Source organism: Lutzomyia longipalpis, chromosome 3 (genome assembly GCF_024334085.1).
Source record: "Lutzomyia longipalpis isolate SR_M1_2022 chromosome 3, ASM2433408v1".
In the NCBI taxonomy this organism is placed as follows: Eukaryota; Metazoa; Arthropoda; class Insecta; order Diptera; family Psychodidae; genus Lutzomyia; species Lutzomyia longipalpis.
In genome coordinates, this window is record NC_074709.1 from 19,103,231 (window position 1) to 19,115,432 (window position 12,202).

The window sequence follows — 12,202 nt, forward strand, 5'->3', positions numbered from 1 at the left end:
TCAGAAATAAATGCGATATCCACTTTACGTCTTGAAATTTAATGAATAATCTCAAAATGCGGGTCCTTAATGCAATTTTATTAATTAAATGATTTAAAATTGACGATTTTCAGGGTAAAATAATAAAATTGCAAAATATTGATCAAAACCTAAACTAAACCCTTTTAGAAGGGTCCTGACATTGTTTTATGCCAATAAATGTCCAGGATTATAAAGAAAATAAGATTATTTGTAATGATATTTTTCCACGTGCTTCATATGGGCTAAATAGGGAACCATTGCAAACATTATTCTCGTAGGTTTACGTAAAATAGATAGCTATTGCAAAGACTAAAAACTGAAAATACGCTGTTTTCGAGACTTTAAATAATATGAATTTTCTGCAAACAAAATGAATTCATATATTTTACTGTGCGTCTGGAAAGTTTAAGAGTTTTTTTGCAAAACATTTGGGTATTTCCAATATTAACATATGCATTGATGCCCAAGTGCTGCTCGAATTGCTACCTGGAGCATAATCTTTTAGTTTTCCCTACTAAGCCTTTCGGCAGTACAATACCATAAAACCAATTTATTACCTGCAATTGTCTCAACTAAAGGAAAATACTTACAGTAATATTTGTGTTAAAATTTTTACCTATATTCATACCTATGATTAAGATTGAAAATTACGTTTAACCTGTTATTTAGTAGGTGCGGTAAAACATATTTTTTTCTCTCTTGAACGTAGGTACTTAAATATCGATTGAGTGGTTTTTATTTTAAAGATCATTTATTTTCTGATTAAAAAATGAATAACTATGATTTTTGGTTTGAACGATCAGAAAAAATATAATTAGTAAGTCAATCATAACGCGTCCAGTTATTAGAGTTGGTATACCACAACGCGGATGGGTCAGTCTATGCGTTGTAATTTAATTTTTAAGTAGTATTAGTAGGCAAAGTTAATTTTTTTTTATGAAATTCATCAATATGAAAGATAAAAATGCTTATATCTTAAGTTCTATTAGACCTACAGGAATTTCTTGACTAGTTCTTGAAAGGTATTGAAATAAGCTATAATCTAACATATATTTCGATACATTTCAAGGTCACCTTCAGAACACAAAATGGCAGATTTATGTTCTACCAAAACAGTTTTTTGCACTTTTCGTCCTGAAAGAATGATTCTAGAGGTTTCTGATGTTCTAGAAAGATGTAGATAATTGCAAAACCTTTAATTTGATACTAAGTTGAGTTATATCGGACAAGCGGTTCAAGAGATATGGCTCTTAGAACTTTTCAAATTCAAGAATTTTTCAAATGGCTATATCTTCTAAACGGCGACATAGAATTTCTTCATTTTCGGACTGATGAAAGATATTGAGTCAGGCTACAACATATCAAAAATTCAAGGAAATCTATGATCGGGATTCTGAGATATTGCCCCTTAAAGTTAGGCAATTTTTGTTTTTGTTTTTAGCGGCTCTTGCGGATGTTTTTGAAACTTGAAATGTTCTAGACAGTTGTAGGGCTTCTCAATACCTTTCATTTGATACCAAGATGGTCAAAATCGGTCAAGCCGTTCTCGAGTTATATCGAAAAAACACTTTTTGCTTAAGGCCGCCATATTTGCTAAACCGCTTAACCGATTTTCAAGTATGAGTTATCGATGAAAACGTCTCACTGAGCTCTACAACATACTAAAATTTCAGACCTCTAGCTATAAGGGAAGTGGTTGACGGTATTTCAAAATGGCGGACGGCGGCCATCTTGGATTTTGAAAATGCGAAAAAATGAAATTTTACACCCACATTTCTCTAAAAAACTTCAAACCGGAAGTCTCTATCTGTTACCGTTCTCGAATTATAAGGCAAAGTTTGGACCAACGGAAGGCCGGCCGGCAGGCCGGCCGGATCAAAAATTTTCCACCACCATTTTCGTAATGTGGGATATCTAAAACGTGCTTATACTAAGTTTGAGCCCGATCTGAGGTGGGCGGTTTTTCCGATGATTACAATACTTGGTATGCCACGATTGTGGTATACCAACTAATTAAAGAGAGCATTGATAAAATGGAATTAAAAACGCGAAAAATTTAATAAAGTATCTTCGGATAATTTTTAATTATTTAAATTAATGTAAAAGCATATTTTAATTCAAAAATATAAAAATATTTTTTTTCTAATATTTTTATTTTTAACTCATTTGGCATTGATCTCCCGGAGAATCATTGATCTTGTGAGTGAGAAGCATCGCTGTGACGTCATGCACTTCTTAGGATCGCTGTGGCCGTGTGGTGACCGCGTAGTGGCCGTCCACGTGGTTCGCGCACCGCTTGCGGATATATATTTGTTTCACTTTTCTATCCTTGTCTCCCTAATGCGTTTTGGGTCTGTCACCAAGTAATCTACTCTAATGTGTATGAAGAGTATAGGAATATGACGTTTACGTGCTTCTCTTTCACACAGAAATATCTCAACATAACTAGCGCCGCGGTGGTGGCTCAAAAAATTATTTTGGGAAATTTCCCAAAGTAGGAGCCACAGGGCGGCCACGAACCAAAAAAAAGGGGACCCCCTGTGACTATACATTGGTGGCTGATTAAAAAAAAATTTTTTTCTTTATATTTTAGATAAAATGATATTTATCAGTTGTTATCAACATACTAAAGATGCCCAGATATTTTATTTTCAAGAAAAAGCTAAAAAACTGCTAATATTCCACATAAATTGTAAACGTCTCGTCCCCGCTGTGGCTGCTCTGGGACCCTCTCGTGGCCGTTTTTACAAAAATGTTTAATTCTCTTAAAATTCTATACTTTTCCGATTGATATCGATTTTTAAGTAATCTCTATTTGAAATTATAAAGTTTCTGTTACATTAAATTGGTGTTAAATACGTGAAATACGATTTTCAAGATTCATTGAATTCTGCATGGTCACAATTTGCAACCATTCGTGGGTCCCCTGTGGCCGCCAATTTCGGTCACGGCAAAAACTGAAAGAGCCACGAATTGGGACTGTCTGGTGGCGCTACTGTGGATCCCCGTAGCAGCCACAGGAGCCACAGCCACAAGAGGCTAGCTGGGAAAGCTGTCAAACAAAAGTTACGTCATAATTTCTTACAGAGCGTAAACAAGAAATCTCTCAATGAACGCCCAAAGGCGACTAGCGAGTCGAAAAGTATTAAATTACATTACTCCCATTTCTTCTTGTCTTTGACAACTCCAAATATCAATCTCATGACTAATCTTGTTCATTACACACTCGTCAAGATATAATTTTCAACATGTAGATTGAATTGTAATAATATTGGCGGGTAATGTGAAATTTATAATCAAGACATTTCACCACTTTAGATGATGTGTGTAATTTTCTATCAAGATGGAAAATTTATGTGATTGCATTTCATTCTCTTTCTCCCCTTCTTCGTGCCTCACAACAAATTGAATGGAAGTGAGAAAAGTTCACAGAAAACTGTCGCATAGTACCAACGTTGAGTGTTAAAAGTATAAGTGAATGATATATTTTTAATTTCTTCAATGGAATAAAATGAAATTAAATAGCGCACTTTCATCGCATGACCCTTTAGTCATTTTATTACACTATCAATTTACTGCTACACATTCAGCGTACACTGTTGATTCAATTTATTTTCCAAAGCTTCTTATTTTTCTTTAAGACAAGAAAAAAGAATCTCGAATACTCTTTCCTGACATTTTGATATATTTATGCTACATACTTAAATATATATTTTTCCTCTATATCATCAATATAACGGAACATGGGTCTGAATTTAGCATTTTGTACATACATATATATTTTATGTAAGAGTATGAGAGCAAAAGAATTCACAAGCAGAAAGAGCAACTTGTTAAGAAGAAGCCTTTGGTTGGAATTTACATAGATTGACTGGGTCAGAGAAATGACGGACATCTCACAAAAGCATTCTCAATGAATTTCAATCCAAATTTATTTGCATGAAATTTATCGCGATGATGTGTAAAAATGCTTTTGAAAACTAGAAGAAAAAAAAACTACACAAAGTTTCAATAGAATATGTAAATATACTTAATATTGAACAACAACAACAAAAATCAAAAAATAGGGTAACAGTAAATTTGTCTAGACCAGAAATAATTCATAAACTTTGCATGTTAATCGGATATTTTAGTGAGATATTTTTCTCTCTTCACGAAAACTATATACTTTAAGACAGCATAGTTTGAAGGCGAGAAAGAAATGACATAGAATTGAAATGCTGTCTTTTTTTTTCTAAATACTAATTTTAGCATTTCTTGTAGCAAATGTAGGCGTCTTGAGTGGAAGAAATGTGCTACTTCTTTTACATTTAGCCGCTAAACACCCATTAAGGTGGTTCCAATTTAATTGTTTATCACACAAATCACTCATTCATCTGTCGATTATGATAATAACCGAGGTTTGAACTGTAATTATGAAGCACGATTGAGTGAAGCAACCTTAAACAGTATAATCATTGCCAAGTGCATAATAATTATTTAAATAATTAATTTGCATCTCTCTACTGCATGCAAGACACATTAAATGAGAAGATATCATCTATATATTCTCTCTTATGATAGTCATCATATTTTCTTCGAACTCTTTCACCTTATTGCTCAAAGCATATTTGATTTATTTATGCTTCCTTTTATGGGTTTATTGCAGTGGCGTAGTCAGGGGGGATATTTGGGTGTCTAAACAGTTTAGAATTTATTTAATAGGTCAAAAGAATAATTAATTTCTATGCAAGAAATTACATGAGAGACTTTTAAAGAAATGTCAAATGTTAGAAAAAAATCAAACTTTAGTATAAGAATGTCAAAGTTTAGAAAAGGAACGTCAAACGTTAGAAATGTCAAAATTTGGGAAATAAATGTCACACATTAGAAAAGAAATGTCAAACGTTAAAAAATAATTGTCAAACATTATAAAAGAATTGTCAAACTTAATAAAAGGAATGTCAAACTTTGGGAAAGGAACGTCAAACATCAGAAAAGAAACGTCAAACATCAAAAGTTAGAAATATACACCGTTCTCAAATTAAACGTTACTTATTCAAAAAGTTTTATTGATGGTCTTAATAAACTTTAAGCATTATACAGGAATGTCAAACTTTAGAAATTTCAAACGTTTCATAAATAAAAACTTCAAGTTTTTGAATAAACGTCAACGGTTGTAGAGAATCGTAAATAATTACAATAGAATCTACAAGAATCGTCAAGTTATACCACATAAACGTAAAACGTCTGAAATGTCAAAGTTTAGTAACAAATGTCAATCGTTAGAAAAGAAATTTCAAATGTTAGGTTTGCTTGAAAAATTGCCAAAGCCGTTAATTTGAATATAATTCGATCTTCATAAAGGTCGATTCATTAGTCGTTTTCAATTACATTTTTTGTGTATTTTTAAGCATCCCCTTGAACTTATTTCTGACTACGCCCCTGGTTCATAGAGTAGTGAAATTCTGTACTATTTTCATCATTTTCAATATATTTTTATTTATTTTTCTATTTCAATTTTTTTTTTTACTAAAAATCAATTTTATTTTGTTTGTTTTCTTTTGCCATGTAAATCACAAAGAATCATCATTTAATGAACTTGGCACTTAAGCCCCAATAAGACGTGTTCGGCACTATTTATTTTATGTCTAAATTTTCATTCATTTAATGGTATAAAAACCGATTTAAATCGCACACTTTATGAGCATAGAACGAGGACATAATTTTTTTTACCGCCACAATATTTTCTCAACTGTAAACTCGCATGTTTTAATTTTTCTTTTCACACATCCAATATCTCTTGATTTCTTATCATAATGAGAAGTACCACCTTTGGTTAGCATTTAAGTGCCATTTGAGATTTATCAAAAGGAATTAAATCCAATAGAGAGCACAAAAAGCTGCATTTCCGTGTATTTAGAAAGTACAAGTCTTTTTTTTTCTTAAGTACTTTTTCGTGCTCTCCCCAAGTGAGACGATATACTTAATCTCGCGTGCTGATTCTTCAATGTTTTTAAAGTAAAAAAAAAACTTTCATTGAATTACAGTTGGGGAAAGAGAGATGTAAGAAATACCAGAGAGTTGTATGGAGAAAATTAGCAAAAGCTGTTATGTCTTTTCGTTTGTAGGCATAGAAAAAAAATTACTCGACCATTAAAATGTATGTACTCCCATTTGTCGATTAAGATCTCGTCATTATTTGTAAAGGTACAATATTATTACTTACCAGTACCCTGTTTTCTGTCTTGTCACCTTTCGTTTCCAATTTCACAATATATTTGACCAGAATTTTTGTATGACGTCCAAGAAGTGCTTTGACACTTTCTGAAAAAGAGTGAGAAAAACGCGGAAAAAACATCGTTAATACTCATCAAAATATAAGTTTTAGCACGAAAGTTAAATAGAAGAGTATTTACACTGCAAATCTTATCAGTATTTTTCCTTGAAAATCCAGACGTAATTTGCAAAGTGAATTTCATGCAATGTATACGGGACTGTAAGCAAAAAAATCCCCTGTTTTTCTTACAAATAGCCTTCCCTCTTTTATTTGACAAGTTCAACACATTCGCAAGAGGTTTGCATAAAACTCAATCCTAATTGTTTGACTCTAAGACCCCGGGAGAGATCCTCTTTCATTCCACACCACCCATTGCTCTTTCTTGTTGGCACTTCCAATGGATTAGTATTACATGACTCAGTGGACAAGAGCTTCTTATCTACCACATAGACAGACAGGGGTAGTCAAAATATTTGCAGACAAATAATACCTTCACTATAGGTTTAAGAAACAAGTATTGAAGTAAATTTTAAATGATTTTCTTTTGTATTTTAAATCTTCTAAATCATTTTCTGATCATATTTTTTTTTGTATCATTGGAAACCTTTGATCTAGAATTAATTGAGTTCTTCATATCAAATTTATTAAATTTATTTTTTTTTAATATAAAACGTTTCTAAAAAGTTAAAGTAAAAAGTTTTTATTCTTTTCTTCAGTCAGAAGTCAGTTTTAAAAGGACTTTAGTCGCTTTTGTATGAGAAAATTCCTCATTCGATCCAAAGATCTGAACACGTTAATCTTGTAGATAATCACAAAGTAATAAGAAATAATCAAAGAGATTTCCTAACAGGATCTGCTGGACAAAAGCCGGCAAAAATTTGCCTTAAAATGTAAAGAATGACGTCACGATTGTCAATTTTGTCTTTAAATGATTGATACCAAAAAACTGGTCAGAAATCAACAGGATATTATAGATAAAAAAAATCACCAAAGTGACGTAATTTTTTACATTTTTGGACATATATTTGCCGGCTTTTTTTCTGCTGATTTCAGTGGAAAAGGGAGAGAATATTTGACAAGTTCTTATTCTTATTTAATTATTTACGAGATTATGGGTGGAATTCACTACTCAGCTTGGCTTAAAAATTTAAGTCGGTTTATAAGTCGGTCTGAAGGTTTTCAGCCAGTTTTTAAGTCTGATTTAAAATTTTTAAGTCGGTCTAAAAATTTGTAAGCTCGGTCTTAAGGTTTGGAGTCAGCTTTTTTAAGTCTGATTTAATATTTTAAGTTGGCCTTAAAATTTGTAAGTTCGGTCTTAAGGTCAGTAAGTTTTTTTTAAGTCTGATTTAAAATTTTTAAGTCGGTCTTAAAATTTGTAAGTCGGTCTTGAAATTTTTAAGTCAAATTAACATTTTACAAATTTTGATATTTAGAGATTGTCAGATGCACTTTTTGGAACTTAAAACTTAAAATTTTTAAGTGAAACTTTAAAAAAACTGACTTAAAACCTTAAGACCGGCTTAAAAACCGACTGAGTAGTGAATAGCCCTATAGCCGTATTTAGATCGTTCCTTCGATTTAATAATATTTCCATACGAAAATCACTAAACTCTTTTTCAACTAATTGAAAATTCCACCCTTATCAAGCATTATGGCTAAACTTTCCTTTGATATGCTCAAAAAAAAATTTTTCGAATATCCCTGCAGGATGTGAAATTCCTTGTTTATCATGTTTATCTGCGCTCCGTCGTATTTTTATTGCTCTTCTAAAAAACAACAAAAAAAAGAAGAGACTTTTGGGGAAGGTTCTCTCCACTCAAAATAACTTTTCCGTGTCACTTGACCATTTCATGGTGTGTATGTGCCGGTTGTTGAGCACGAAAAAAGCATTGGAAAAGGTCAAAAAGGGTTGAATTACAAGAGACAGTAAAAATTCCATCATCCACCAAAAATGTAATCAAGGCCCCAAAAGTTAATCAAACATCACTTTGCTATAGCTATATAAAGCACGCAAGATTTTATTTATTAATCCAATAAATAACTAAATACCACACCGTGTAAAGAAATATCTTCTTATAAACTGTGGTACAAGTGGTACATGATTTTTTCTGCAATATTAATGAAATAAGAAAAAATCATTTTTCTCCATTTGGAAAATATGAGAAAAAATATTTTACGAGAAAAATTGTTTCAAAAAAAATTATGCTACAAAAATCAATTAAATTGCAATGAGAAAGTTCTCTCCACAAGTAATGCTTTGTGAATTTATTTCTGTAGTTAAATTCAAATTGAATTTAAAATGGGAGATTTAGCTGTGTTTCTTTCAGACACAGCTTTTGTGTACCGAGCAAAATCGAAAGTCGTCAGATCGGGCTCAAACTTGGGATGAGCACGAATTAGGGTCCCCACATTCCAAAATGTACTGGTAAGCTGACCAAGCTTACGGGAGCTGTGTTTCTTTCAGTGTACCAATTTTGTGAGAGCAAACTAGAACGCAAATTAATTTAAATACGCGCAAAGTCGGGAAAAGTTGAAAAGTCATACCCTAAGAAATCTTTAGTAGGCCATATCTCGAGAACGGATCCATAGATTTTCATAATTTTTTTTTGTTTGAAAGGTCTTGAAGTCAGCTATAACATATCGAAAAATGAAAAAAATTTATGTCGCCATTTTCGAAAAATTCGAGTTCGAAATTTTCGAAAACTTTGTTTTCGATTTTAGCGCCTCTTGCGGACATTTTTCGAAGTTGCAATGTTCTAGACATTTGTAGGGTTTCTCGAAACCTTTCATTTGCGCTTGAGTTAATCAAGATCGGACTTGTAGAACCCGAGATATGACATGCCAACTTTGGAAGGCTATATCTCGAGAACGGCGACATAGATTTTCTTCATTTTTGGCAAGGAGCTAGATAATATAGTCAGCTATAACATATCAAAAAATGAAGAAAATTTATGTCGCCGTTTTCGAGATATTCATCGAAAACTCATCGAAAATTTTGTTTTTGATTTTTGGCCCCCTAGCGGTCACTTTTGAAACTTCGGATGTTCTAGAGAGTTGTAGGGTTTGTTGAGATCTTTTATTTGACCCCGGGTTGATCAAAATCGGTCGAGCCGTTTTCGAGTTATGGTCGATTTTCGATGAAAAATTGTGGCGGCCATATTGACTAAACGGCTTGACCGATTTTCGAAAATGAAGTATCGTTGGAAAGCTCTTGATAGGCCCTACAACATATCAAAATTTCAGACCTCTAGCTATAATAGGGGCTGAGATAGAGCGAAAACAAAATTTTGAGGTTATCCAAAATGGCGGACGGAGGGGTGGGGGGGTGGATTTGACTTCATAATCGGATTTCTTCCAGTCGATATTTAAACTTTGCCGTAAATAATAACCTCAAAATTTTGTTTTCGCTATATCTCAGCCGCTATTATAGCTAAAAATCTGAAATTTTGATATGTTGTAGGGGACATCAAGAGCTTTCCTCCGATACCTCATTTTCAAAAATCGGTCAAGCCGTTTAGTCAATATGGCCGCCATAATTTTTCATCGAAAATCGACCATAACTCGAAAACGGCTTGACCGATTTTGATCAACCCGGGGTCAAATGAAAGATCTCAACAAACCCTACAACTCTCTAGAACATCCGAAGTTTCAAAAGTGACCGCTAGGGGGCCAAAAATCAAAAACAAAATTTTCGATGAGTTTTCGATTAGTATCTCGAAAACGCCATTATCGATTTGCTTCATTTTTTGATATGTTATAGCTGACCATATTATCTAGCTCCATGCCAAAAATGAAGAAAATCTATGTCTCCGTTCTCGAGATATAGCCTTCCAAAGTTGGCATGTCATATCTCGGGTTCTACAAGTCCGATCTTGATCAACTCAAGCGCAAATGAAAGGTTTCGAGAAACCCTACAAATGTCTAGAACATTGCAACTTCGAAAAATGACCGCGAGAGGCGCTAAAGTCAAAATCAAAATTTTCGAAAATTTCGAACTCGAATATTTCGAAAATGCCATTATCGATTTACTTCATATTTTAATATATTATAGTTGAGGTTAAGACCTTTCCAACGATAGCTCAAACTCGAAAATCTATGGAGCCGTTCCCGAGATATGGCGTTTTAAAGATTTCTTGGGGGATGACTTTTCAACTTTTTCGGACTTTGCGCGTATTTAAATGAATTTGCGTTCTAGTTTGCTCTCACAAAATTGGTACACTGAAAGAAACACAGCTCTCGTAAGCTTGGTCAGCTTACCAGTACATTTTATGTTTTATTTGCTGAACTTAATAGCAATCATGTGTAATGATTTCCAAATGTATTTCGGGGGAGGGTGGGATGAATAGAATGAGCAGCAATTTAAATTTAATATCCCCCCGAAAAAAAAAACACATCATTGGGGCATTTGCCTCTATTGGCCTCTCCTCAATTTATAACCATTCAGAGAAACCTCACAATTATGAATCATTCACTGAAAATTTATTAAAATTTCAATGAGTCTTTTGTATGGATTACCAACTGCACAGAGGGAGATAAGGAGTTTGTCTCCAAAATTCCCATTGTTCACTTTTAATATATAAGTCAATCATAACGCGTCCAGTTATAAGAGTTGGTATACCACAACGCGGGTGGATCAGTCTATGCGTTGTAATTTAATTTGTGAGTATTAGTAGGCAAAGTTGATTTTTTTCTGAAATTCATCAATTTGAAAGATAAAAATGCTCATATCTTAGGTTCTATTAGACCTACAGAAATTTCGTGACTAGTTTTGGAAAGGTCTTGAAATAAGCTATCATTTGATATATATCTCAATTATTTTGAAGGTCACCTCTAGAACACAAAATGGCGGATTTTTGTTTTACCAAAACAGTTTTTGGCATTTTTTGACCTCAAGGAATGGTTCTAGAGGTTTCTGGTGTTCTAGAAAGTTGTAGAGTTTTGCAAAACCTTTAATTTGATACCAAGTTGAACAAAATCAGACAAGTCGTTCAAGAGATATGGTTCTTAGAACTTTTCAAATTCAAGAATTTTTCAAATGGTCATATCTTCTAAACGGCGACATAGATTTTCTTCATTTTCGGACTGGTGATAGATATTGAGTCGGGCTACAACATATCAAAAATTCAAGGAAATCTAAGATGGGGATTCGGAGATATTGCCTCTTAAAGTTAGGCAATTTTTGTTTTTGATCTTATCACCTCTTGCGGCAATTTTTGGAACTCTGAATATTCTAGACAGTTGTAGGGCTTCTTGAAACCTTTCATTTGATACCAAGATGGTTAAAATCGGTCAAGCCGTTCTCGAGTTATATTGAAAAAACACTTTTTGCTTTAGGCCGCCATATTTGCTAAACCGCTTGACCGATTTTCAAGTATGAATTATTGATGAAAACGTCTCATTGAGCTCTACAACATACTAAAATTTCAGACCTCTAGCTATAAAGGAAGTGGTTGACAGTATTTCAAAATGGCGGACGGCGGCCATCTTGGATTTTGAAAATGCGAAAAAATGAAAATTTACACCCACATTTCTATAGAAAACTTCAAACCGGAAGTCTCTATCTATTACCGTTCGCGAGCTATAAAGCAAAATGGGGACCAACGGCAGGCCGGCCGGCCGGATCAAAAATTTTCCACCACCATTTTCGTAATGTGGGCTGTCTAAAACGTGCTCATACCAAGTTTGAGCCCGATCTGAGGTGGTCGGTTTTTCCGACGATTACAATACTTGGTATGCCACGATTGTGGTATACCAACTAATTTTCATGAGACATTTTCATACGGAAGAAAATCACATTATATACTTCCTCTACTACTATTTTTTTCTTTTCTTTTAAAGGTAGATTAAAGCGGAAGAGGCGCTTACAAACAATTAGCAATTTGAATGGTAAAAGGGACAAAATTGTAAAACGATAAAAAAATG

At 33.4% G+C, this 12,202-nt stretch overlaps 1 protein-coding gene across 10 annotated transcripts in view; it reads right to left on the reverse strand.

Annotated features, from left to right (window-relative positions):
- LOC129792362 (F-actin-uncapping protein LRRC16A) overlaps positions 1-12,202 on the reverse strand; it is a 49,498-nt gene that overhangs the window by 28,867 nt on the left and 8,429 nt on the right. For all 10 annotated transcript variants that reach the window (XM_055831336.1, XM_055831333.1, XM_055831331.1 and 7 more), the window contains exon 2: positions 6,230-6,327. In XM_055831336.1, coding sequence (XP_055687311.1) covers positions 6,230-6,327 — 98 coding nt within the window. The remainder of the gene's footprint in view (positions 1-6,229; positions 6,328-12,202) is intronic.